This window comes from Mangifera indica, chromosome 12 (assembly GCF_011075055.1).
Source record: "Mangifera indica cultivar Alphonso chromosome 12, CATAS_Mindica_2.1, whole genome shotgun sequence".
In the NCBI taxonomy this organism is placed as follows: domain Eukaryota; kingdom Viridiplantae; phylum Streptophyta; class Magnoliopsida; order Sapindales; family Anacardiaceae; genus Mangifera; species Mangifera indica.
Genome location: NC_058148.1, coordinates 13,738,314 through 13,764,422, shown reverse-complemented (window position 1 = coordinate 13,764,422; position 26,109 = coordinate 13,738,314). Strand labels below are relative to the sequence as shown.

At 35.6% G+C, this 26,109-nt stretch overlaps 4 protein-coding genes across 13 annotated transcripts; 1 reads left to right on the top strand and 3 right to left on the bottom strand.

The window, feature by feature from the left end:
• Nucleotides 1-1,883: 1,883 nt before the first annotated feature.
• On the bottom strand, nucleotides 1,884-6,463 carry LOC123193769. 8 transcript variants are annotated; one of them, XR_006497134.1, is made up of 8 exons: nucleotides 6,176-6,463; nucleotides 5,965-6,092; nucleotides 5,437-5,484; nucleotides 5,177-5,306; nucleotides 4,868-4,935; nucleotides 4,685-4,741; nucleotides 3,323-3,403; nucleotides 3,182-3,219 (listed from the first exon to the last, which is right to left on the bottom strand). XR_006497134.1 is itself a non-coding variant. In XM_044606860.1 (7 exons), the coding sequence occupies exon 7, from the start codon at nucleotides 2,423-2,425 to the stop codon at nucleotides 1,967-1,969; it is 459 nt and encodes a 152-aa protein (XP_044462795.1). In that variant the 5' UTR covers nucleotides 2,426-3,403; nucleotides 4,336-4,492; nucleotides 4,685-4,741; nucleotides 4,868-4,935; nucleotides 5,437-5,484; nucleotides 5,965-6,092; nucleotides 6,176-6,424; the 3' UTR covers nucleotides 1,884-1,966. The 8 variants fall into 8 exon arrangements, 6 of the variants coding, with proteins under 6 accessions (XP_044462795.1, XP_044462794.1, XP_044462793.1 ...); XM_044606860.1 differs by lacking the exon at nucleotides 5,177-5,306 and adding an exon at nucleotides 4,336-4,492 and having other exon boundaries at nucleotides 1,884-3,403; nucleotides 6,176-6,424; XR_006497133.1 differs by lacking the exon at nucleotides 4,685-4,741 and having other exon boundaries at nucleotides 3,174-3,219; nucleotides 6,176-6,462.
• Nucleotides 6,464-7,087: 624 nt separating this feature from the next.
• Nucleotides 7,088-8,841, top strand: LOC123192947 (dnaJ homolog subfamily B member 4-like). Its single transcript, XM_044605667.1, has 3 exons — nucleotides 7,088-7,408; nucleotides 7,728-8,164; nucleotides 8,266-8,841. The coding sequence occupies exons 1-3, from the start codon at nucleotides 7,244-7,246 to the stop codon at nucleotides 8,702-8,704; spliced, it is 1,041 nt and encodes a 346-aa protein (XP_044461602.1). The 5' UTR covers nucleotides 7,088-7,243; the 3' UTR covers nucleotides 8,705-8,841.
• LOC123192945 (homeobox-DDT domain protein RLT1-like) lies at nucleotides 8,782-20,992 on the bottom strand. 2 transcript variants are annotated; one of them, XM_044605663.1, is made up of 19 exons: nucleotides 20,858-20,992; nucleotides 19,549-20,692; nucleotides 18,690-19,163; nucleotides 18,348-18,427; nucleotides 17,387-17,743; nucleotides 17,166-17,264; nucleotides 16,920-17,084; nucleotides 16,592-16,814; nucleotides 15,758-15,858; nucleotides 15,213-15,299; nucleotides 14,965-15,114; nucleotides 14,725-14,880; nucleotides 13,098-13,307; nucleotides 12,347-13,018; nucleotides 11,661-12,221; nucleotides 10,628-11,257; nucleotides 10,404-10,508; nucleotides 9,966-10,208; nucleotides 8,782-9,715 (listed from the first exon to the last, which is right to left on the bottom strand). In XM_044605663.1, the coding sequence occupies exons 2-19, from the start codon at nucleotides 19,697-19,699 to the stop codon at nucleotides 8,975-8,977; spliced, it is 5,205 nt and encodes a 1,734-aa protein (XP_044461598.1). In that variant the 5' UTR covers nucleotides 19,700-20,692; nucleotides 20,858-20,992; the 3' UTR covers nucleotides 8,782-8,974. The 2 variants fall into 2 exon arrangements, with proteins under 2 accessions (XP_044461598.1, XP_044461599.1); XM_044605664.1 differs by having other exon boundaries at nucleotides 8,782-9,712.
• Nucleotides 20,823-25,087, bottom strand: LOC123192946 (triose phosphate/phosphate translocator, chloroplastic). Of its 2 annotated transcripts, none has more exons than XM_044605665.1 (12): nucleotides 24,697-25,087; nucleotides 24,544-24,609; nucleotides 24,374-24,439; nucleotides 24,219-24,297; nucleotides 23,391-23,511; nucleotides 23,159-23,254; nucleotides 22,928-23,040; nucleotides 22,755-22,832; nucleotides 22,534-22,650; nucleotides 22,213-22,312; nucleotides 21,704-21,804; nucleotides 20,823-21,151 (listed from the first exon to the last, which is right to left on the bottom strand). In XM_044605665.1, exons 1-12 carry the CDS (start codon nucleotides 24,972-24,974, stop codon nucleotides 21,134-21,136), a joined length of 1,233 nt encoding a protein of 410 aa, XP_044461600.1. In that variant the 5' UTR covers nucleotides 24,975-25,087; the 3' UTR covers nucleotides 20,823-21,133. The 2 variants fall into 2 exon arrangements, with proteins under 2 accessions (XP_044461600.1, XP_044461601.1); XM_044605666.1 differs by having other exon boundaries at nucleotides 24,692-25,022.
• Nucleotides 25,088-26,109: the final 1,022 nt, after the last annotated feature.

Genomic DNA, 26,109 nt, shown 5'->3' with positions numbered 1-26,109 from the left:
CAGCCCATCTTTATATAGAATGTATTGGTCTTTGTCTTCTTACGTTTCAGCAAAACGACATCGAATTGTGTTTAATAACGTGCTTGAGGCACCATCATATGACTCTTTTGTTTCATTATTATTCTGGCTTTATCTTCCATTTTAAGCATACAAAATGTAATTAGCATCATTAATCAAACACAATAAATGACCATAATAGCCCTAAAGCTAGCAAAGAGAAATAATGAAAGCTTATGGAAGAAGGTTAAAATAGGAAATTGAAAAAAAATGGAAGGAGGGTAATGATGCATGGATTGAGGGGTGAAGTGGGTGGGAACATAAAAATAATGTCATTTAGTGCACACAGCATTGCGTGTGGCTTGTATTCTTTGTCCAACTGGTTTACTTGCCAAACCTTTTACCTGTCAATTTCATGGCACTCGCCATGATCCACGCTCAACCTCATCATCCTCCTTTATGTTGCCACATTTTTGTCCAACAATAAAACTTCGATATATTATCTGATTATCTAATTAAATATTAAATACACATAGTATTAATTTTAGTGCACTCCAATTAACTAATTCTTCCATCCAATAACTCTAAATTGGCCAAAAGACTATTTCCCACTCAAGTTTAATTGTGTTTTCAAAGTTATATCTTATTTACAGAGTTTGAAAAATTCAAAACCACACCTATGACACAATTGTCATTAAATTATCTATTAGAGATATAGATGAAATTATTATTTTACTAATAATATTAAAAAATATATAAAATTCTTTATATTTTTCTTTTTTAAGTTTTAAAATTAACAACTTCACTCTCTCTCTAAAGTTTTTTCTTCTCTTCTCCTGTGACCATCTCTAGTGTCGATAATCTTCCCTCTCCACCCTAAACTATTAGCCGATGTATGAAAAATTATCTGAATCTGACCACTTTTCCCACCTACATTTATGCATTTTGGGTGTAAGGGAAAAAAGCTTAAATTGAAGTTCCGAATATTGTTGAAGCAATAAGACCTTCAAGAAGCTCCAAATGGGTTTCACGAAATTTCCTGGAAAGTGCACAATGGTGTCGTTTTAGTAGCTGGTTTAAGCTAAGCAATGGACTTATTAGAGAGTAAATTCAAAGAGTGGAAAGTTTGACATTAAGGAAGAAAGTTGAGAGCAAGAGCTGAGTCGCCATCAGTAGAGTTGGATTTAGTAGTCATTGTATCGATTAATAAATGCTCGGTCAAGTGCCACTAAAATGAAAGGGCCTGTGAAGAAAGTATAAACAAATAAATGAATATACAATTGAATATTTAAAATTGAGTGTTGTTTATAAATGAAATAAAGCAGATCTACGAAGAATTGTGTTCATTTCTGCCAAACTTTTTGCATTTATTATTTTTATTGGGTCAAGAGGTTTTTTTTTTTATTCCGTGATTAGTGCAAGGCAAATTTCCAGCCTCTTTCAAGGATGGTATTTGCTTAGCCCAGCGGCTCTCACTTTCCAGTTCCTAACCGAATGGCAAAGAAAAATTTAAAAACAAATAAAGGGATAGTAATAGGAAAATGGTTTCTAAGCTTCTTCCTGTTCTTAAATGGGGGCAAATCGTTGGTAAGAATTTGCTTTCTTTGTCTTTTTTTAATTTTGGCTTTCATTTCACTCTACAATTAGATATCTTCACTTGGTAGGGGTGGAGCCAGGAGTCCCAACTCTAGAGGAGCCAAATTAATAATAAACCAATTTTACTGAACAAAAAATTTTACATTTATCATTTATAAAGGAAACAATTACAGTAAAAAAAAAAGTTTGACCCCTAATCAAGCCACTTTTTAGAACCCAAGTGTGGACAGATGCTCCCCCTCTAATTTAGCGTCCAACATAATTTATACATGAAAATCAACATTTAAGACTAAAACCAGCGAAAATAAAGCTTGAAATTTGAGATACCTTACAACATTACAATCTAATTCACACAAACTGGAAGAAACCCAACTCAAGAATCCTCGTCAGGAAATGGGTTCCAAAGCAAAAGAGTGAACAACAAAAGATTAGGTAATAAAGTAGGAATCAAAGGATTCACATCACTTACAAGGCGTTTCCTTTTGAATCTCATCCTAACATACTCTCTTTTCTGCGCATCGCCCCACTGTGCTTCCTCAACGCCCTTAGCAAGGATCAAAGGAGGAGGCTGTTGGTAGGGGCACTTGGACCTCCAAGAAGTGTGAGGAAGTCCAAATCTTGAGACCCTTCTGAGGAAAAGAGAGAAACCCCACCGAAGAAGGAGAGGAGGGAAGGTGGGTCTGGTGCAGAGGATCGGAGGATAATTCCAGTTGATGTAGCAAGGGATTTGAGTGGAGATGAAGAACTGTGAGTAGAGAGATGGCGAGTTTGTTGGGCTGGTTAAGATGTGGGTTAAAGCTTGAAGTTTCTGTTCCCATGTTGTCTCATCCATTGTCTCAGTCTATGGGCTGAGCAGGTGAGGTTGAAAGTGCCTGAAAATATCAGAAATGTGTAGATAAAGCCATATATGGTGAAATTATCTTTCTGTCCACAGAAACAAGAAATTTTTTTTGCTTATTAAGTCTCGCAGGATAATGAATCCAGATTGATTCTTATGGTGAAGGATTTATCATGACCATTTCTTTCTTGGGTTAGTGCCTGAAGTTAGCTGAAGCCTGAAAATCCAAATATATTTAGTGGAATGGAGAGCAAATTTTCATTTTGCAATTCATGGGTCAAATTGCATTGCATTACTCCGAAAATGTGTATATAATGAAAGCCAACAAACATCAAACCAAGTGAGGGAGAATAATAACAGTTACAAAGCCAAGAAGAAAATAAAAAATTGTGCGAACCACATGCAAAACTAATCCGAAATTTTTTCTCAATTTCGTATACATGTAAAATTTTGATCACCCGGGCATATATCATAAAGCTATCATCTCCAAAATTAAAACTGATCATCTGAGCCAGGAAAAGGGCCTATCCAAAATTATCGAAGAAGACATTGTCAGCTGTCACCTAGAATCATCTACAAAGAAACTTATGATATAAGCAACTGTTGTAACAGTAATCAACTAATCAGCTATCCTTTCGCATTAACTGAAAAGAAAATGTAGACTAGTTTGGATAATATAATCATCTTCATGAAATAGGAAGTTGGCTATTTAAAAGAGAAAACTAGCTGAACTTTGATGAGAGCAGCATCCAAGCCATCGATATTGGGAATGTGATTAATGCAGATGCCTGGGATTTCAGAATTTTGTCACTGAGTGATTCGAAGAGACAAACGGAATGTGGTTGCATAATACAGAAAATAGTTGGCAAATGAGCAATATAAACGGCATACCACAAAAGATACGAGTTCCTCATTGACAAGAACTGCAGTCAATTCATTCTTTTCCATTTCTTGTTTGATTAATACTTGCAACTGCAAATAAAAATATAAGAGTAAAATCTGGGGCTGCTTTTCTCAGACTTCTTGTGGTAAGGCAATTTAGTGTCTCACAACAGTGTAGCTAGTAATTTGTATCATTCAAAAACCTGAGTAATTCTTCTCAATTAATCATCGAACAATACACAATCAACATAATAAAGAAATTGAGATGTCATGCTTGCATCACATTCAAAAAAATTTCTATAGACAAAACTTCTTACTCCTATGCAATGAAAATGACACTCCATAATTTGTTAGAAAAAAATGGAGCTAACATTGATTGTTTAGGACAGACTTAAGCCACTATCAGTGCAATATATATTTATTCTTGTGGTACAAGAACAAAAGGAAATTAGTTATCCATAAAAACTCCGTGAACTCCACATACATGTTTATAGATAGAATTCATTAACGCAGACAAAAAAGATATAAAAGAAACATGGTTAAAGCCTTCTATCCAGTACCAATCCCAATGATAGTCACTTCTATGGTATAAGATTTGGCACCTACTCTTAATCAATCTAATATAGATGTCTACACGATAGCAGAATCACCAGGGGAAAATGAGAGCTTGCAGTCTTTCTACAAGAGTGAGAACTACCACTCACAAAGTGTCAATTCAGAACATTGTTCTGCAATCTTGCAATTAGTACTTTTCATACTTGTGTGATTTACAGTTTTGGAGGGTAGAAGAAATTATAAAATAAGTGAAAGAAGTGAAAGAATTGGTACTTTCATGATAAGATAAAAATTTGACATGGAAACAAATTGACTTTTTAAAGGAAAAAAATAAATCATTAAGAATATTTTATCTTACCCAGGAACATTGAAAATTAATAAAATTCAAATTATGGCAAAGAAGGCAAAATTTGTATCCCAATGAACTACTTTCTGCACAATTAATAAGAAAGCTCACAAGAACAAACCTCATGGTGAAACTTCTTAAAAGCCAAAAAGAATCTCTTAAATTGTTGTTCTGCTTGAGAGACATAGGAACTCAAAGTAGACCCTCCACCAGAAAAATAGGAATTGAATATCCCCAAACAACATCGGAAGATGTTTTTCAGATAGGTCATCGACAAACTATCACGTAAAGAAGGAGTTTGGCCAAGACTTACAAGAAATATGGGTATATGAATAATAAGAATATGCTACCAATTATAAAAACTACAGAAACTACAACTGCCAATAGTTTTACTAATACTTAAAATAAAATTTAGAATGGAAATTAACGAAAGATAAACATCTACATAAATTTCTAACTAATAAAAATACCTCCAAGAGTTTGCATCTAGTAACCCTCAGTTTCCTTTGGATGTTTAGTGCTCTCATCTAGAATGAAACAGTAGCAATAACATTATTATATAATAATGGATTTATTCAAGGCATTACCAGAGAAGTCTTTAATTAAGATCCTTTAAAATTGAATATATAATTGAAATTATTGGAGGACTGTACTTCTGTCATATGGAGAGCCTGCTCAAGATGTTGAATTTGAATCACTGTTCATTAACAATTTCTGCCATCTAAACACAAAGTAAAAAAAAGAAAAACATCAAGGACCACAATAATAGAAAATTATACTTAATATTTACACAACCCAAAACTGCATTTCAAACAGTCATAAAATACCATTCATGCCTACACTTCATTCAACCTCAAGTAAGACCATCGATATAAAAATGAACTAGTACAACAAGAAGCCCTCTCTTCAAAACCCACATCCATTACATAAAAAAACTATAAGGATAAAATTCAGGGTTGAACCTTTTTAACTTGTGAAGTAACTTCTTTCAATCTATCCTCAGCATCCTGCGCTTTAGATTCTAAAATGTAAAGATCAAAATTGTTCTGTCTGGAAACAGACCACAGCAGTTCTACCTAGGCATCATAAAGCCTACTTTTCAAATTAGTTAAAAGTAAAATATATATATATACACACAAACACAAACAACCATATAAGCTAAAATGTATTGGAAAACACAAAAACAGAAAGTAAATGCCCATTACACATAACAATGACCAACCTCTTCTTCCAATGCAGAAACTCTTTCCTCAACAAGGGACGAGTCATCCTGCAAATTGATATTTATGAAAGATCATGCTATAAAATATGTTTGAGAACCTATTTTTATGGAAACTAGCAGTCAAATTAACAGTAACAAGAGATTGATAAAGTGAATCTTAATTTAGAATTATAGCCAAATCCTTTACAATCTATGAGACTGAGCAGGAGCTCTATTTTTTCAGAAAAAAAAAAATATACATTTTTAATTCTATTGGAACTCATATATTCCATCATTTAACTCTTGTTTCTAATTAGGATGAGACTTTTAAAATGTCCAAAATTACTCCTACGAAAATTCCAAAGATCAACAACCAAATTGACAACAAAATTTGAGAATAAATTGCTTGTAAAAGCTCAACTAATTAAAGTTCTACTGAAAAAAAAAAAATCCTAATATTTGATAACCAAAGTTTTAAAACTGAATACAAAGTGTTTTATGATCAGTTTAAGAAAAGAAAAAAAAAAGTAACAACAAAAATGTATAAACCTTGATACTGTATAGGAGAAATTGCAGAGCTGCAATCTTAATTGCTAGGTCATCAATTAGGTTGTCGCGCTCCTTGAGATAATCAATCTTTGCATCAAATTTCTGCAGGCTTTCTTCCAGTATAGATTCTGTTAAAACAACAAAATTCAATGATAATACAACTGATTATGAAATTTAAAATAACACTAAAATTAGGTTGAGAAAATATCACCTAATCGAGCGATTTTGAGCTTCGCCTCGACAATCTTGTGTTGTTGATTTTGAGAGTGAGAGTAAAGAGTGGCGATAAAAAGAGGGTCAACAGAATCAGATAAGCAGCCATTGTTTCACTTCTCTCTCAACTCTTTAAATTTGGGATCTGAATGTCATTGGATTTTCGATCTGACGGAGGTGGTACGGATGGGTTGACTCTTCACCTCAGAAGTGCAGTGAAGAAAACCCGCCAAAGAAAAGTGCTTTTATTATTATTTTTAATTTGAGTTTGTACTTTATGACGTTGATCCAACTTCGCTATTTAGATCAAAAGTAAAATCGGGCTCGAGCGTAATCTTCGACCCGAATAAGTTTAATTAGATTGGAATAATCCCAATTTGAATTTTGAAGATCTTAATAGGGTTGGATTAGAACTCAATTTAAGCAAGTTTAAAGTTTAAATTTGAGTATAAAAATTCAATATTTTTGAACTAAATTTTAAGAGTATTTGATTTATCAAACTCATAAATTTAAAATTTTGATATAAAATAATATTGATTTGATTAAAATATATTAAAATAATATTATTTTAATATTAAATTAAATTTAAAATTTAATTTAAACTTAAATTTAACTCATTTAAAATAAATCGAATTTAAACACTTTAAAAATGAGTTTGACACATTCAAATTTAATTTTATATAAATCAAATTCAATTCAATTCAGATAGAATTTACTTACAATGAAAAACAGAGTTTTCTTAAGTTCTGAATCCGACATCCTTAAATCAAACAAAAAAAAACAATGACGTTACAAAGATTGAAAATTAATTACAGACAAAAACAAAAAAATTTCTTCTACAATTGACTGGATGGAGGACAGTGGAATAATGTTCACAGAGAATACTGGAAACTTCCACACGCTTCTGGTTCTTTGGCTGTTCCTGACAAATCGACCCCTTTATTTACTCTTCTCTTCTTTTTTCTTCTTTGCTTTTCACACATTTCTCAGCTACGATTACTCTTGCTGCCAAATTCGAAAATTTAAGTTTTAGCCATAATAAGAAGTTGAGAAGGCAACTGTTATTATGGGTGTAGATTATTACAAGATATTGCAGGTTGACAAGAATGCTACTGGTGACGATTTGAAGAAAGCTTATAGAAAGCTTGCCATGAAATGGCATCCCGATAAGAACCCAAATAACAAAAAAGAAGCCGAAGCTAAATTCAAGCAGATCTCTGAAGCCTATGAGGTTAGCTCTTCATTTCTTTCTGATCAAATTATGTTTCTTGCGCTACTTTAACCATATAATTCTTGATTATTTTGATTTCCGTTTGAAGGTTCAAATCCTAGACTTGTCGCTGATACTTTTGTGATACTACTGATATCAGAATTAAATTTGCTTTAAGGGTTTATATTAATGTTAATGTTTTGATTTTTGGGTTAAATCTAAATCAATAATTTAGGCCATTAGATTTAGGAAAGACTACTCTTTCATTTTCTTTTCATCAGTGATGCTGGGTTTTTTTTTGCTTAGAACGAAATGGTAATTTGATTATTGTTTTGTGTAGGTTTTAAGCGATTCTCAGAAGAGAGCAGTGTATGACCAATATGGGGAAGAAGGTCTAAAAGGGCAAATGTCACCGCCGGGAGAAGGCGGCCCTGGTGGCGGGGCCACCTTCTTCCATACTGGGGATGGTCCAACAACGTTCAGATTCAATCCCAGAAATGCCAATGACATTTTTGCAGAGTTTTTCGGGTTTTCAAGTCCATTTGGAGGATTGGGAGGTGCTGCTGGCGGCCCTGGAATGAGGAGTAATTCAAGGGGTTTTGGTGGAATGTTTGGGGATGATATGTTCAGTTCTTTCAGTGAGGGTCGGCCTACCATGAATCAGACTCTTCGAAAGGCTCCCCCAATTGAAAATAAACTGCCTTGTAGCCTGGAGGAGCTCTATAAGGGAACTACAAAGAAGATGAAAATATCTAGAGAAATTGCTGATGCAAGCGGGTAAGTTTAGTTAGCTTTTGGAATTCACAAATATGCTATCTTCTTCTAGGCAAAGCTTTATGATGTGCATGATTACTTACCAATTGAATCCTGTAATGCAGTAAGACCTTGCCAGTGGATGAGATTCTAACCATTGATATAAAGCCTGGCTGGAAAAAGGGAACCAAAATTACCTTCCCTGAGAAAGGAAACGAGCAACCGAATGTTATTCCGGCCGATCTTGTATTCGTAATAGATGAGAAGCCCCACAGCACATTTACCCGGGAAGGCAATGATCTGGTTTACACACAGAAGATTTCTCTTGCAGAAGCACTTACCGGCTACACAGTTAATCTTACAACCTTGGACGGAAGGAGCCTTACCATTCCAATAACCAATGTCATTCATCCCAGCTTTGAAAAGGTGGTTCCAAAAGAAGGCATGCCCATGCCCAAAGATCCCTCGCAGAGGGGAAACCTACGAATCAAGTTCAACATCAAATTTCCGACAAGATTAACGGCTGAGCAGAAAGCCGGCATCAAGAAACTTTTGGCTTCGTAAATTGTATGTTAATATGCCTTTTGAGAGATGGCTGTAATTTATACTGCTAGTTTGCGTTGTATTGCTTTACCAATACGTTGTTTAAGAAATATGATAATACCTTGGCTGATTTTACAATATGTCAGTCTAATTAGTTACATGTATCTCCTCTCTCAGACTACCCCATTATCTGAAAGAAAGAGGCCAAACTGTCACTTTAGTTCTCTTATACACAAATTCAGATCGCTATTGAAACTAAAATATCAAAAATATTATGCAGGTTTTGTAGTATCAATCACTATATTCTGAAACTGCAGAGTCCATGCCATTGCCGTCAGCATCATTGATCACCATTTGATCGGATGCTTCGCTTAAATCCATGTCTCCCTCTGAATCTTCATCTCCTACCACCTCTTTGATGCCGCAATCATCTCCAGATACATCTACATCCTCATCACTTACTTCCATCATATCTCTGTTCCAGCCATTAGGGGCTCCATTAAAACCAAGGTCCCAATTTCCTTGTTCATATTCTTCTGCTTGAGCATTGTCATCGGAGTCTACTGCTTCTGCACTGTTGCCATTCTCAGCATCCTCCATATTCATCATCACCTTTCCAGAACCCCAATCATCCTCAAAATTTCTCTGTGATTCTCTACTGTTATTGGGGATAACTCTGACACCCATTTGGTTCCATATTGTCTCATTCTCAGATCTCCTTTCTGCTCTCTTTCTAACTGTACGGCGACGCTTTCCACCCACCTTACCATTCGATTTTACTTCCTGCTGTCTCTGTTGATTTAGATTCTCATTTTCCCTGGCATTTCGCCTGCCAGGGCCACTACTCATACCAGGACCTTTTCTCTGATACCTTCTACTCCAGCCTTGATCATGACTCCTTTTCCCTCGCTTACTGTTTTTACGTTTTCCAGTCAGATTATCATAATTCTCTTCTTTCATATGTCCATCTTGGTCCAAATATTTTAGGTCGGCCCCTTTATTCTTGAGAGTTAAATATCTAGCAGGCAGCTTCTGCATACATGGAAAATGAGTTAGAAGATAATTTCTTCAACATTAAGATCATTGACGGCTGCAGTATCAAATAGACAAGTCAGATACAAAATACACACATCCTGCAATCTTCTTTCTATAACCACACTAGAAATATCAAAGACGTTCTATGCTTAAGGGCTGTGCAGTATTCAATAAGCATACATTCTCAACATATATTCATACAAGAACAAAATCGGAGATGGGAAAAAGAATGTAAAAAGTAACTCACTACATATTCTCTGACTTCCTTATACTCTAAGGGCTCGGCTTTCTCTGGCTTTACATACATAATCGATGCATCGAGATCCAAAAGTCTAAGAGCAACAGCAGCAGTGGTTTTTGGTATCCAGGGGAGAATAGGAACTGGTCCAGCATTAGCAGACAGAACAGAGGAGCCCAATAATTCATTTGTTGTCTCAAAGTTGGATGATAAATGCTGTCGCTTTATGCCACTCTCACATAGAGTCAGTACCTACACCATAGATTATGAGTCATCAGACCATAACCTAAAATACTGGCCTACAACATATTTGCAAGACGAGCAGAATTTATATCTGATTGACTAGGCATCACAATTTTATCACACAGAAGAAGCAAGAAACTTAAACAAACCACAAGAATATAGCCAACAATTTCAGATATTGAATACAAATGAAAACATGCAAACCTGCAGTACTTCTTCAGCAAATGATGAACCCCTCAACTTGCCCGCTAAAGTCGTCCGATGATCTTCTGTCCAAAATGATTCCCAAGCTTCTGAAGGTACAGATGCCTGCCAATCAGTCAAGTCAGATTATGTACAGACCTAGCCAAACAACAATTGAAGACTCAAAAAAAGGATGTAAGGAAATGAAATTTTACATCAATACATCAAAAATGTGTATGCCTCACCTCAACTACAGAAAACAGGACCTTCAGCAATCTAATTCCAAACGGAAGAGAAGAGTGAAAAATATGCATATCCCCTTGCCCTAAGTTACTCTTCTCTTCACATTGACCAACATGTTCAGAAAATTTAGAATTGTTATCAACTGCACCAAATGCCTGGTGGCAATCTGGGCAATGAGTATCCTCAGAAAGATATGATTCAAGACAACTATCACAAATAGCCAGCAACTGTTTGCATCTTGGCTTCCCAATTTTTAAGGCACATAGAGGTAGTGAAATATAGCATTCTTTCCACATCCAATGCTGAAAATCTTGGTACCTTTCCAAGGCAGCTTTCTTCTCAATCTCATTTCTCCCAAGCTCAATTCTGAACGAAGATGATGTTTCTGTTGAATCAGAATTTAAACCACAAACAGCACTACTAGGACTATCTGAACTAGCAAATTCAGAATCAATATCCATTACAGTAGTTTCATTTTTAATGGTGGTCCCACTTTGGCCCACAGTATTGGCATACTGCAACTTCCCTCTAACATTTTCTTTGAAGGATGTCTCAATCTTTTGCAACATTATGCGCAGATGAGATTCTCTGATTCCTCGTGTATCCAAAGACATCAATAGAGCATCAAAGGCCTACACAGAATGAATTAATACAGGATAGCATTAGACAGATGTGAAGCAAGAATCATCAACATTGAAACATTCTTTGTCAGAAAGTTAATTGGTAAATACCAACAAGTTTTTTCACATGGCAAAATTGACATTCAGCAGAAATAGGTTTTCCAGAGACAAATAAAAAAGAATACAAGGTTTATCATTAGAAAAGACCAAAACCTTAAAATAGTTGGCCCCTTTTGAAATATTTAGCACCATACAGATACAAAATGAAAAAAAAAAAAATCAGCTCATTTATGTGCTAGTACTGAAACAAATTTAATTGTGCCATGTAATTAGAAGGAATCCAAGTCATGGATTTAACAGTAAATCAATATAACATATATCCTGCAGACTCTTAAAATAGTTGTAAAGAAATTACCTCTTCTGTATCAATAAGCCTCCAATTTCTGTCATGCAATTCAACAAAGATTCTGCCAGAACAAGGATCATTTCTAGAAGCAGATGCAACAAACTGCCAGTATCTGTTGCGTCTTCTATCTTGACCAAGAGGCAAGGATCTGTAAACATACATTTCTTCAGCTATGTGTGCAAAATAAGCTTTCAACTGTGAGCGTGATCTTTTTGAAGTATATCCATGTTGCTGAGTTGCAAGGTTATCCAGAGATGTAGAGGGATCTTGCATGGCTAAAGTTCTCTCAGTAGGACAATCATTGACATTATTCTGAATACCTTGTGAACCATGCAAGGGTTTTTGTTCTTCAGCAAGGTATGGAGATGCCTCGTTTCTATTGTCAACAGCAACAGGCAATGGACTTTGGCTATCCTCCACTGCAAAACTACCTGGTTGTTTTTCCAATCTGCCCCCCATAGAAGTTGTAACGTCTGCTTTACTCATAATCCCTTCTTTCAGGCGACTTTTATCTACTTGTGCCTCAGCCCACATTTGCTTTTTAAGAGCATTTGCTCCTTCCAAGCGATCCTGAAGACCTCCGATGTCAAATTAGAAACAGATACAATGATGGTACTTAAGATAGTAATAATAATAATAGCAGGGACACGTCAAACAAACAAATCAGATCAATTCCAATTGAAATGTAAGTTTACCTCAAGAACTGCACGTATAGAGTTTCCTTCATTTGCTAAACCTATTAAGACAACAAGGGCATTAAGACGCTCCTCAACACTGAGATGAGAGTAATCACCCTCTGAAAGTCCTTGAATCCATGATTCACCAGGTTTGCTTTCATCAATTTCGACATTTTCTTGATTGAGATTGCAAGCCCCAAAGTCTTCAACAGCAACATAGTGTGCAGTGGTACTTGGGCAGCTTGCATCCTTGGAACCATTCACTGAGAGAGATGAAAAATCATTGTCAACCTCATTTGGCACATTTAGTGCAACATCATTGCAAATATTGTCTTTTCCAGTCCCTGAACAAGCATGTGCTTCATCATAATGGTCAACAATTTTGTTTGCAGTTGATGGAGTAGCCAAATCTTCAACTTCGGGATCCTCATCAACAACACAGTCTGAGTCATCATCTCTTTCAACATCATCAGCATCTTCTGCAGCTAAAAACCCATTTTCAAATATTCGAATTTTCTTTCTTGCTGCTGAGAGTATCGCCTCAGCATCTGCAGGATCCTTCCTAAAAGCAGGTCGTACACAATATGTTGAAGGAGCTATTCTTTCAAAAATCTTTGAATCTCTTGTTAAAGCAACAGAAATTGATGCCTCTGGCGTCTTGCTCGTTGTTAGGTCCCGGAGTCCAGATTTCTTACAGAAAATAAGTTATATCAGGAAAGGCCCAAAATACAAAAAGCTAAAACTAGTTTTAATGACAATCTAAACTGACCTGAATCCTGTCAGCAAGTTCTAGCACAGTTAATCCCTTGCTTCCCTCAAGTGAAAGAACATGAAAAGCAGCAAATTTGACAGTTCCAGGGGTCAATTTATGCCTAGATCTTCGTGGAAGTAATAGACCTTTTTCTCGCATCCATGCAAATGCATTTTCAGCAGCTGAACCATTACGAATAGTAGAAACTATGTCATGACAACCTTTACCCTGAAATCACAGGTAGAAGCACAAGTTTTTAATCAAATAAAAAAATAATATAAAGAAACCACTCATAAATACCAAATTAGTGAAAAACATTTGAGGCATACATATCCGATAATCTCCTAGAAAAAAACAAGCCTTGATATCTATCATAGTATAATTGTATTTGAGTTATTGTGCCAACATGTAATTTATCGAAACCGCCATGCATAAATTCTTTACTCCACTTCTACCCTTATTGTGCCTTGATGAGGATTTACTCATGGCTATGTGGCACCAGTGGTTCAAAGGCAATAACCTTTAGTGCTTTTTTTTCACCTTCGGAGAAAATTTAGGCATCGGAAAAGTGCGTTTTCTAATCATCTAGGCTATCTCTGACTAGATCTGAGGGTTACGGGCAATTTCTAGACAATTTTTTGCACAATCTTAGGCTTTCAGCAGGTTTTAGGCAATTTGCGACCATATATAAGAGTTATTGGCAATTTCTAAGGTCTCCGGTGAGGTTGTCAAAGAGGTCAGCGACAAGTTCTGAGGCCGTTGAGAGGTCAACGATGAGTTCAAAAATCGTTGAAAAGGTTGTTAGTGAGTTCTAAAGCTACTGAGAGGTTGCCAAATAGGTTGTTGGAGAGATTTAAGAACGTCAAATAGGTTGTCTATCGCTGATCCCTTATAAAGTTGCCAAAGAGGTCTAGGCATGTTAACCAAATGATAGTCTAATCTGAGGTTGCTGATGAAGTTGTCAATTGACTTTTTATTGCGATGTAGTAAAATTTTATTTGAAATTTAAAAGAAATGAGAAAATTTTTAATGGAATTTTTTAATCGCCTTAGGTAAAAAGGCAATGCCTTAGCCTCATCTTTTTTGCCTAGGCAATGAGATCTCTCATCGCCTTTTGGTGCTTTTCGCTTTTAATAACTATGATTCTGCATATCAATCATGCCAATGGAGAACGCTACTAAGTCTCTTTTTTCCTCTAAAAGTAACTTGTCCAAAACAGATAGACAAAAAACAACCACAACTGGACTATCAGGTTCTAAATAATGGTCAGAGGACAAACCTATACTCTAAACCAAAAAGAAGATTGAAATATGGCTTTCCAATAATAATCACAAGTGACACAACACATTTCTTTAATACTTTCATAGTTGAAACAACTCCTTTGAATTTATTTTAGCATCCTGCAAACACAAATTATATGATATCCCACAAGTTTAGTAAAACGGTTGATCCCTAGACCTGTTGCTCCCCTGAAAAAGCTTAAACAATTAAGTTATCATCTTGGAGACAATCAGAATCATCATAGTTATTTTCTTTTTGTTCTCATACAGCCAGGTTCCAAGTGATCCTAGATTACTTCAATACAGCAATGATGAACATGCAAAATTAAAAAAAATCAATAAGTGCAAAAATGGGAAATAATAACCTCACGGTTTTCAGCCAAGCTGGAGCATGAATTACTTCTTTTCTTCAACTGTGGCCCAAATCCAGCAGACAATGCTAACTGCCGAAATATTTCTGGCCAAGTTAGTGGATTTAAGTGCCGCTGCCAATGGCATATATCAAAGCCCCATGAATATGCCTAATACACAATGAAAACATCAAAAAAGTTTCCCAAAATATCAAATCATACTGAATGCATATTTGCAAGGTAGAGGTAAGTTACCCCTTCAATGATTTGTGGATGTCCACCTTCAGGATTGGCTGCACAATATTGACTTATTCCTGTTCCAGTAGGAGTCCTTGCAACATCTTCAATATCTTTTATTATGGATCTGAGGAGAGAAATGTGTATCTCACCCAACAACCTTGAATCCTGAGAACAAAATGGCAGGAATAGAAAACAAATATATTACATAAAAAGGAAAATTAGATTTTGCAAAAATTGAAGAAGAAAGTGTCCTAGAAACTCACATAATCATGAAAAGCTTGCACAAACTCATCCAAAGTAAAAGGCCATAGCCCAAGAACATCAGCAAAGGTGATTAAAAATCTCCAAACCTGAAAAAGACAACAGTGTCAAAAGCTCATATATAAAATAATTTAGTTGGCAAAAACTTTCATAGAACTCAAACCTAGAACTAACTTCAGTAAGGAAGACTTGTAGCACTAAAAGTTCGCCAGAAATAATGGATATCAGAAAGGTATCATGATATTGAAACATGAGAAATATGTAAACAGTAGAATTTCAACATAATTTTATAATTTAAGGTACTTTTGCCATGGAAAGGTACAAAAGGGATCTACTCCATGTCTGCCTATTACCACTACAATTAAAAAATGCTATTTAAAAGTTTGACATCTCTGATCACCTGAACCATAAACACATAAGAAACACAGGAGACAGTAGAAATAGGAACAAGAAAGATTACTAAAATGCATCTCATACAAGGGTCCAAGCAGTAATGAGTTCATAGAAGAAGTATGAAAAGGAAAAGAAAAATAATATTAGGTCATACCATGAGAAGATTCCCAATATTCTCCTCTGAATCACTCCATGGCTGGACTTCAAATGGTCGTTTGAGTTGCACAGACTTGGGTGGGAACACACTTAGAGAATCTAAAGCACAATATATTACATTACAGTTAAAACTGACATAAAGGCAGAGAAAGATACTATCATATTTAATGCAAAAGAAACTACATAACATGTTCACAAAGTGAGACTAAGTGGATTTAACTCTAATCAGAAAGATGATTGAACTACTAAAAGGGGAAGGATTTCCTGTCATAATAAAGAAGATTAAACATCTTTTTTTCCAATCAATCTTCAGAGGCCCATGGCTTGAATTTGCAAATTCAAGATTCACTGTGAATGGACAGGACTTATACACTAAATTTCAGTGGTGATGACATATGCAACGCTCAGGAAAGGTGGCCTGTTGAAGTATTTAACAGCTAAAAGCTGCTCAAAAAAAAAAAAATTGTAAAAAGACATAAATTAAGAGATTGTAAGCCAGATCTTCAGTGTTTTCTACTACATTAGTCAATGCAAAATGCAGCTCTGAAATTGAGTCTTTTTAGCAACTGTTCAGGGAAATGAGAAGAAAATTTAAAAAGTTAAAAGGAAAATAATTTCAGACATAATCAAATTCCACTTCTTTGGCCAGCGCTTGTCTTCAGACATATTTTAGGATTTGATATGGTGCTCATAATTTGTTGAGGTGAATTTTTCAAGATTTTAGAAGTGATAGTAGAGACAAGTCAACCAGAAAAAAATAGAAGCAAACAATCAAGGCACATGTATAAATTATATCAATAGTACATAGAGAAATATATCAAGCAAAGCATACCTATGAATGAGTCAAGATTTTGCAAAGCATCAAGATCAAGATGAATTATTGAGGATAATCCCTTGCTTGCAGCAGCCAAATCCATGAGTTCCAATTGCTCATCCTCAATAAGATCCATAGATTCTTTTGCCATTTTGCGGGCAGTTGCCTTCTTAATGGCAACTTTACGTTTTGCTGCCTGTTTTTGTAAGAGAAGTTCTTCCTTTAGCCTCCTCTTTTCAGCCTATAGCATAAAACCCCAAAGAAAGAGTGAGTTCTACCATCTATCCTTAAAATCAAGATAATATTAGTGAGAAAAAAGAAACTATTAGTAGGCTCTCAGACATACTCTTAAGTATTCTTTCTGTAAAAACTTTTCCCTTCGCTCAATTTCACGTTTTTGTTCACGCAACGATCTCTCTTCTTCTCGTTGCTTCTCACGCATCAACCTTTCTTCTTCCTTCCGTCTTTCACGCTCATGCTTTTCCATTTCTTTCCTCATTCGTTCTTCACTCTAGTCATGTGAAATAGAATATACAAGTATGAATAAAATTACTGTTTTACTGGATGGAAACATGGGTTTATAGAATCAAACCTTTCGCCTTAAATTATCTTGTTTCTCAAGCTCCTTACGTATCCGAATCTCATGTGCTTCAGCTTCCCTTGAAATTCTAGCTTCATCAAATTGCAAACTCTGCAACAAGGCAAATATAAAATTACTAAATCAACAAAATAAAATATAAGGAAAAAGAAAGACTATGTAAGTACATATTGCATGGTGAACCCTGCAACTTTCCATTTATCATTAGGGAATACCTTGCGTTTCCTCTCCACCCATAGCTCAGGATCATTATGGAAGGTTTGGCCATCAGACAACATATAAGGATCTTCAGTTCCAAAAATTGGGTTAGCAACAGACTGAGCAGTTATCCTATTGTTTGAAGAGGATTCCCTTTGTGGGAGAGATTCTTCACCCCCATTAGATGATGAAATTATGTGTCCCAGCTTCTCTTGCTGAGACAAAACACGAACACGAGATGCATGGCCTTGAACACTTGGAACTCTGGACAAAGGCTCATGTACAAAAAGTGTTCTAGCCCTTGAATCAACTGGTGAACCGTGAAAATAAGGCTGCTCTTGGAGAGATTGATAGTCATGGAGAGCCCTGGTAGCCTGGGATAAGTCCACAAACATTCAGTGAGTGAATATAAATAAATAGTGTAAAAATTTAAAAAAAAAAAAAAGAACCAGTACTGACTTGAAAATAAATAAATGAGATCAGAATATATTATACAGGAAATTTATTGCAGGCTCAATTTCTTTCAGATATCTATAGATGCATAAGGACAAATATTCTTGCATTCAGGAAAAAGCAAAGTAGACAAAAAGATAAAACAACCAAACTACATTCCCCATCAGAAGTATTAAGAAGAAATTGCAGTTTATGATCCCCATAATCAACACAATTTGAAGTCACAGACATGAAAATGTACCAAGCCAAAGATGGACTCAAAATTTAACTGGCAAAACCACAAAAGACTGTAAAAAGGTTTATTAGACCTTAAACTAATATGCCGTTTTCCTAATAATTTCATCAACATAAGATGGCTTCTAATGTTTGAAGTGAAAATAAAAAAACATAACACTTACCCCTAGATATAGGCTGGAGAAATCTGTAAATGGAAACAATAAAAAAAAAGCTACCTTGGTTGCCAAACTAATAGTTGACCAAGAAGAACCACAAAAAGCTCCAAAGAAAAGAATTTAAGAAATTAACCTTGTTTGATTTGATCTCATGTCGCTCATACATTTTGCCATCATAAGAATGCCCAGACTGCTTCTGCCGATCAGCACTAGCTGCTTAACATGCAGTACAGGAAATTAGCAGGAAAAGCATTTGCATAGTCAATACAATGAGAAAAACAGAGTGCAGAGACATAAACCATTGGAAATACTGATTAAAAACACAGATGAGAGTAGACAACATCAAATGTCATACTATGGTATTCCTGATATATTTCTAAAGCCATTAGATAAAGATACACTTGCATTAACAATATCCAGCATGAGATATAAAATTTCTAAAGCTGACAACTGAAATAAATCCTTACACTCATACCTATTGGCACTCCAAAAGCATCTGGTGGCAAAGGATCAAACTCCATTCCAAGGATTGGCCCATCCTCTCTCAATGGCTCCCCTAACTGTGCCTCCACACAGGCAATTGCTCGAAGCTCCATTATTGACTGCTGTGACTCATAAGACCTCCTCACCAAAGGTATAGAATCCGTTAAAGCCTGAGAAAACCCTGCTGCATTCCTCAGTTCCACCATATATGGACTTGAGCCAGACCCTGAGCCAGACCCTGAGCCAGACGCATAATCACTCCCAGGCTCAGTCCCGGCCCTAAATTCATCTACAGGAGATTCTGGCATTAAGGCAGCCACATTTTTTCTCATTTTTTTGGGTGGATTCTCTTTTTCCTTTTTATCCTTCAACCTTCTGTGGCAAAACCACATCTGCAGTTGTCGATCAGACAAGCCTAATTTTTCAGATAGCTGGGCTCGCATTGCCTCAGACGGGTATGCCTCCACTAAATCATACAATCAACATAACAAAAAATCAACAGATTGAGCAAACAATTTAACAAAAATTCAACACAAACAGATACATGCAATAAAAATCAGCAATTAAAAAAATGCAAAATAAAAATCAACAAACGTAAGCAGATTAAAGCAAGAAATCAACTAATATTCAATATATGCCAGCTTAAAACAAACATATATATATCTCTAACGATCAAATCAACAAAAAAGCACAAAAATCACAAATTGAACAAAGAAATCAAACAAAATTTCAACATATATGCATCTCTACCGATCAAATTATCCACATAAAAACACAAAAAATAAACAAATTGAAGCAAACAAAACTCAAAACATAAAATTAAGAGAAAAAAATAAAATAGGTGTACGGACAAGCATAGGCCTTCTCGAGGGTTTCGAGTTGAAAGGGAGTCTTCATCTGGCGCTTGGGCTTGATCTGTTGACCATCATTGGAAAGATTACCAGTAATTTGCTTACTTTCACTACTCTTATTTTGATTCTCTGCATCGGAATCGGCCTCCATTGAAGAAGCAGATCAAGATTCCAGAAGCAATCTAGGGTTTCCCTCGGTGAGAACTTCTTTAAAAAATCACTAAAAACGACATATCGTGAGAGTGAAGAAAAACGAAGAGGCGGAGAAGAAATACCAAAGAATAACAACAACAACAACAACAATAATAATAATAAAAACAATATGAATGTGAGATTAAAAAAGTGAAGACGATAAGAGATTGACGAGAGAAGAATAAACTTAAAATTTAATATTGATGTTATTAATGAGAAAACAAAGTGAAAATAGTAAAAAAGGAAATCAGGAACAGAGCAATGGGAGTGGTCCTTCTTGACTCTAATTACAACACATTCCATTTTATATATAATTTCTTTTTTAATTTTGATTGTTTTTCTAAATCTTATTTGATTTTGTTTTTCTTTTGTTGTTATTGACTTGAATGGTTCGTGTGTCAAACACTCAAAATTCCTTTTGTTTTTTTATATTCGAAGGAAAAGCAAATCAAAACATTTTAATTGGTGGTTGTGTTTGTTTGGAGTCTTTATGAGTTTTGAGTTCTTCGTCGGTGGTTTGCGCCCTTCGGATCTTCGGGTGCCATGATTGTCTTCAGGTTTCTAGTTTGTGTTTTTCCGTGGGGCCCATATTGTTGGGCTGGGCTAAGATTTACGCTGATTACCTTGTGACCCTCAATCTATCTTAAACTAACATTTTCTCCCATAGCTTGGAAAGCACTTAAAATTACCCCCTTGTTTTTTGGATTAAGGCATATTAAATTTTAATCATCAAAGGACAATCTTGTCAATTCACCTCATCTATATAACACTATAAACATGTAAAACTTAAAATCACTTTATAAATTAATAATAAGAATGATTTTAAATTAAAAATAAAATAACATTAAAAATTAGTTTTAAGATTATTCATCAACTCAACCCCCATGAAAATTGGGCTTGTGCTTGCTAAGCCTAATTATGGATAATCTGAGACTCAGCCAGTCTAAATTCACTATTCATGTCCCCGCAAGTGGCTGCCTTCAAATGGAATTGGAAGATGGAAGGATTCCTACAAATTATACATTTTGTCACCTTATCATGGAAAATTTTTGGAACAACTCTAAAAAATGTATGGTCATTAGTTTAGTTTCAGAAGGCTTCTAACCATGCAATTCACTATTCACATATCTCACTATCACTTTATGTTAAACTCTCTAGAGCTTCTAAGCATATCAGCTGGTTTGAGAGACATCAAGTGATAGATTATTTCAGTCAACATGAGCTGATTGCAAATTAGCAATTATTTCTACGCAGCATCGAAGAAACTTATCAAAAATAATAATAACTTCAACTTCACATTGACAGATGATACTCAATTTGTCATTTTTATCTTTGGAACAGTGGAACATGACTTTGCATCCAAGATGTCATTCATCCCTTGCTTCTCTTCATCTTATGCCGATTTTGCTTGCTGAAAATGGAAAATTTAATCTATATTAAAACAAAGATTCCAAATTGAGTATTACCATGTGCAAAGATGTGCATTCCTGGCAAAAAAATGTATAAGCTAAACTCCTCTTTAAAATAACATGTACTTGGATGGAGAAGCTTGAAAATACAGGAAAATTACGGGCCGATGTATAAAAAGGGAGAGAGAGAACATCCATTTTCCTTTTTTCTTTCTCAATTTTTTTCTCCTCAGCAAGAAGTGCTGACTCTGTGAGATGGTTTCTTTTGTTGGGAAAGAAAAGGGATAACAGGAGTCACAAGACATTGTGAAAACTTATGCCGAAGGAAATAGAATCATCATCTTTAGGAAAGAGAATGGTCATACAAATAGTAAAAAGAATAATTTTTTGGGGGATTTCTAATTTTCAAGGATTTAATAACATTAGAATCTCTAGCAAAGGTGATGTCTATAGACCATGAACTATGAACTAACTGCACTTTTGACCATTTCATTTCTGATTAACTTCTAGCATATAGGTAATGTATGTATTTCAGAATGAGGTGATTGACTTACTTGCTTATCTTCTTCCATCTTGGCCTTAATGAACGAGTAAATTGCAACTCCAGCAATTGCAATGACTGTTCCAATACCTGTTTGTGTTGAGATCTTGTTACCTGTGAGAAGCAAATTGTTAGACATTGTTTTAATTGGCTGGTCCAAACCTTTCTTATATACACACACACACAATTATATTTTTATATATTGTCAAGAAAATGATTATATACCATTAGATTTAAATTATAAAATATCATTTCCATTCTATTAGATAAATTCAATAATATATAAAATGGTACTTACTAAATAATTATTTGGATTTCTTGACTAGAGATTTGCTCTCTCACATCATTAGATTCGAATTATAAAATATCATTTCAGTTCTATGGGATAAATCTATCTCTATACAAACATGGTTCATAAGAAATTAATATCAAGACATCCTAACTAGAGATTTACTCTCTCTCTGTATATATTTATGTATGTGTGTTTGTGTATATAAAATATAAGATGAGATGATTTCTTACCAAAGACCAAGATTGAGAACCCAATCACAAACACACGCTTCAGCACGTTGCCAACGGCATGTGTAAGAGGTGCAACCCGCTCCAAGGTGTTGGTAGCCAACTGAAAATTCAGAAGGTGGATTGTAGTTTGTCATCCCAAAAAGCATTTTCAGATGTATTAATTAGAATGATGTACAGCATTAGGAAGACAATACTCAGCAGTAGGAAGGAAACTTATACAGCCATTTGAACAAGAACTATGAAACTGAAGGGAAGGAAGAAAAACATTAACAGCTGATACTTAGTTTATACAAATCCGAGATCAGAATGTAAGATGCATACCTGATTGTAAAGATGGTAAAACAAACCCACCCAAAAAAGATCTGAAATGAACTTGACTGTACCCACTTTTGCAATTGCATCAGCAAAACCATGTTTGACCAGTAGAGGTCCCTCAACCTGTAAAAACAAATACAATGAAAACAAGGAGGGGCTTAATACAACAGTATAACAGACAAATTTTACAGTTGGAATCATGAAGGGCCTCAAGCTTTTTTACTCACAATAATGGCAGGTGGAATACAAACAATGAGTGCAATGATAGATATGTAAGCATAAACATTAGTACTGTCCATATCAGTCTGCATAAAGAAAAAACACATAATGTTAGAATAAACTTTTTTAAAACACTTGGCAGCTGAACATGAAGAATATATAGGGTGTCCTTGAAAGTCACCATGGCTTTCTTTGAATAGAGACTCCTGTAAGTGAATGATATGTTGGATATCATAGCACTAATGAAGCCCGTCCAGTTGAATGAAAGTTCAGTCAATGATGCCATGGACACACCTTGAGTCATGAGTCAGAGATAAAAATAACATCACATTCATAATCCAAACACATAAAAGGGTTGACAAAAGGTAGAGAAGACATGGTTTTGGCACCAAATGGAGAGAATAGAAGTTACCAATAACAACAGGAGCCAGAGACAGCCATAGAGTCAAGGGTATTGATTGTCCTAGTACGAACTGAGAAGCAGCAGCATTGAAGAAGGGCTCGAGAGCTGAAATGATATAAAATCAATACTGATAATTGACTCATAATCAGATTTAGATGTGAAGTGAAATGAAATGATGAAAAAGAAGTGGACAGAATTCAATTATTTTCCACAAAAAGAAAGGCTTAATTCTTTTTGTCACCTTTGATGGTATGAGTAAATGAGACAGCAACAGCTGCAAAGGAGACATTGGTGGTGACATGGCCAAGTGCATGACACACGGCCACAGGGATCAACAGCTTCAGGAGTTTTGAATCAATAGGCTACACAGACAACCCAGTCTCAGGATATTGTCAGTTCATGAAGTCCGCACAACGACAGATAGCAACAAAACATTGCAAATAAAGATTGTTAACTTGTCATTCAGTATGATATGAAGTATCTTATTTTAACATGTCAGGCCTTAAGAAAAAAGAAAATGACTGGGAAGTCACGTATTCTCCATCCCCCAGCGTATCCACAAGCTTCATCAATACTTTTTATTTCTAACCTCTGGGACACTCTACGTTCAACAATTTACTTGCTCTGTATCTCTTTCTTCAAATAGACCCCTCTCACATGCACTCCACATTGAGTCCCATTTAGTTATTTGTTTGCTTACTCCTACGGTCCTAGTAATACAATCTTCACTTATCCCTTCCACAAGATTTATTACACCTCTATGATTTACAAAAGTGAAGGGGCATGGACCAAAAATGAAAAAAATCCAAACCCACACTGCTACACAGATAATTAACAGTTCTCTGTGCTAGTCTAACTTGATATGATATTTCAGGTCAAACTTTTATACGAAGTGATAACAAATAGAACACATGTACCCAAGTGAAATAATACTAAGTCATAATACAATCATAATTTATAAATTCCACCAAGCTCGATCTAAATCCTTGGGTAGATAATTAAGAAGTGATGTACAAGTACAAATAAAATCAATAGCATAAAGTAACTTAGATGAAAGACGTCCACTTACAGCGCGCTTGGGAAGGCCAACGGCCCAGCTGAATAAGCAGTAAACAACTCCAACCAGCAGATGAATAACTGACACAAAACTATACACAACAAAATTTTCTCTGAAAAAAAAGGACAAATTACGATCATTGAAGAAAAATGGAACAGTTAACTTACTAAGGATATGGAAAGTAATTGTAAATCTTCTTGTTTAAAATGTTGAATATCACGTTCAAGAAGTACCTGAGAGGAAAAAAATATTGGATTAGTTATGCATCCGTTTGAACTTTGACGGTTAGAGCGGTTGTTTAAACGTAAAAGAAGTTGACGCATGTCACGTGACTTACCACATGAAGAAGAAAAACCCGGTGACAAGAGCCGGGTACTTGTCAAAGAACCCGACCTTAACTTCTCTGCAAGTATCATTTAAAAAAAGGGAGATTAGTCTTGAGTTAACACAGTCAAGTATAACGTTTCAGAACGGAGAAGACGGACCTCACCCGGCGGAATCGCCTCCTTCGGCAGGCGAAGAAGCAGCGGCGAGGCAGGGCCGGAGAATCTCCCTTTTCTCGGCCAACAAACCGGCTGGAGCATGCAAGCCCTCGAGGAGTAAAGCTGGTCGTAGCTGTCTCCCCCAGATCACATTACCGCCTTCACCAACAGCTCCGATTGGCTTGACAGACACAAAGCTTAAGTTGTTATTGCTCTGCCGCAGCGGCTTCCGGAAGTTAGAGACGGTGGAGATGGTGGTGGCACGTGACAACACTCGCGACTCCATGATTCTGCTGTTGAGAGAGAGGGAGAGCGAAATGTGTTCGAGTTAGCCAGAGTGAGCTCTTAATGGAGACAGCCAGTGGCCGTGAGAGGGAAATTAACGTGCGCCGAGATGATATCTTACGCTGGGAGAACACGACGACAGTTATCTTGGGCGGTTAATTTTATTTTACTCTTATTGATGCTCCTTATCCCCTGCGACGCACACTGATCGTTATCCTACACTAACTGTTGCCATAACGCTTGATGAATTTTATTGCATTGAATTGGATGGTATAGAGGAGTTGAGAATAGAGTGATACGGTAAGCTGTGGAGTAGGTGAAAAGAGTGAAATTTTGTGATGAGATTCGATTGGCGGAGGCGGAGGATATGTGGGGCCATCTTATCCCAAGTGTAAGGTCAAAGAGAGAGATGTCGTCTTGTCCAATGGGGGTCTCTCTGGCCCTGTTTTTACCACGAATAATTGATGTTCTTTTTTTTTAAATAAAATCAGTTGGGAAGAAAATATCTATGCTTTGAGGTTGGACAGATGACGCATAGAAAGCTAAGAAAGGAATGAAGTCGACAACTCTTTCATATCACTTATGGTTTATTTTAGTATGAATGGTCCAAGAAGGAAAGGCAACTACGGCAGCATTTCACCGATAATTGTAGTGATAAATACATTTTTTCCTTGGTTTATGAAAGTGACAATCACATCCCTTTTTTATTTTTTATTTTATAAATGATGCTGGGAATTTTAACTTGTTCTACCAAATTTATGCCATAAAGGCTTAAGTAAAGTTCAGAAAATAATATAGAAAAGACTTTGGTTATTTTTTTCAACTTTTTAATAAAATCATTATTTTGTCATTTACTACGAGTAAAACAGAGAGTTGAGTGGTAAATTCTCAAACTTTGAGTTGGTGTATCTAAGTTTAATTTTCACACTCTTGTAAATAAATTTAAGTGTTGTAGACATATTAATTGAGTCAAGTTGAATGAAGACCCAGGACAAAGTTCATAATTAAGGTTTGATTTGAAAAGATCCAACGTAATACTGTAACATGTCAGGTTCGACTCATACGTTTTCTGCATCAGATTGTAGATTTAGATATTAAACTTATCGATCGATTCAACCCATTACTATTAAAAAATA

Coding starts and splice junctions, on each gene's coding strand:
- LOC123193769 (XM_044606860.1), bottom strand. CDS start 2,425: ATGGATGAGACAACATGGGAACAGAAACTTCAAGCTTTAACCCACATC.
- LOC123192947 (XM_044605667.1), top strand. CDS start 7,244: ATGGGTGTAGATTATTACAAGATATTGCAGGTTGACAAGAATGCTACT. Junction 7,409..7,727: donor AGATCTCTGAAGCCTATGAG/GTTAGCTCTTCA, acceptor TGTTTTGTGTAG/GTTTTAAGCGATTCTCAGAA. Junction 8,165..8,265: donor GAAATTGCTGATGCAAGCGG/GTAAGTTTAGTT, acceptor CCTGTAATGCAG/TAAGACCTTGCCAGTGGATG.
- LOC123192945 (XM_044605663.1), bottom strand. CDS start 19,699: ATGGAGGCCGATTCCGATGCAGAGAATCAAAATAAGAGTAGTGAAAGT. Junction 16,815..16,919: donor TACAGAAAGAATACTTAAGA/GTATGTCTGAGA, acceptor TTTATGCTATAG/GCTGAAAAGAGGAGGCTAAA. Junction 15,300..15,757: donor ATATTGGGAATCTTCTCATG/GTATGACCTAAT, acceptor TGTCTTTTTCAG/GTTTGGAGATTTTTAATCAC.
- LOC123192946 (XM_044605665.1), bottom strand. CDS start 24,974: ATGGAGTCGCGAGTGTTGTCACGTGCCACCACCATCTCCACCGTCTCT. Junction 24,298..24,373: donor AATTACTTTCCATATCCTTA/GTAAGTTAACTG, acceptor TGTTGTGTATAG/TTTTGTGTCAGTTATTCATC. Junction 23,041..23,158: donor TCTGGCTCCTGTTGTTATTG/GTAACTTCTATT, acceptor TCATGACTCAAG/GTGTGTCCATGGCATCATTG.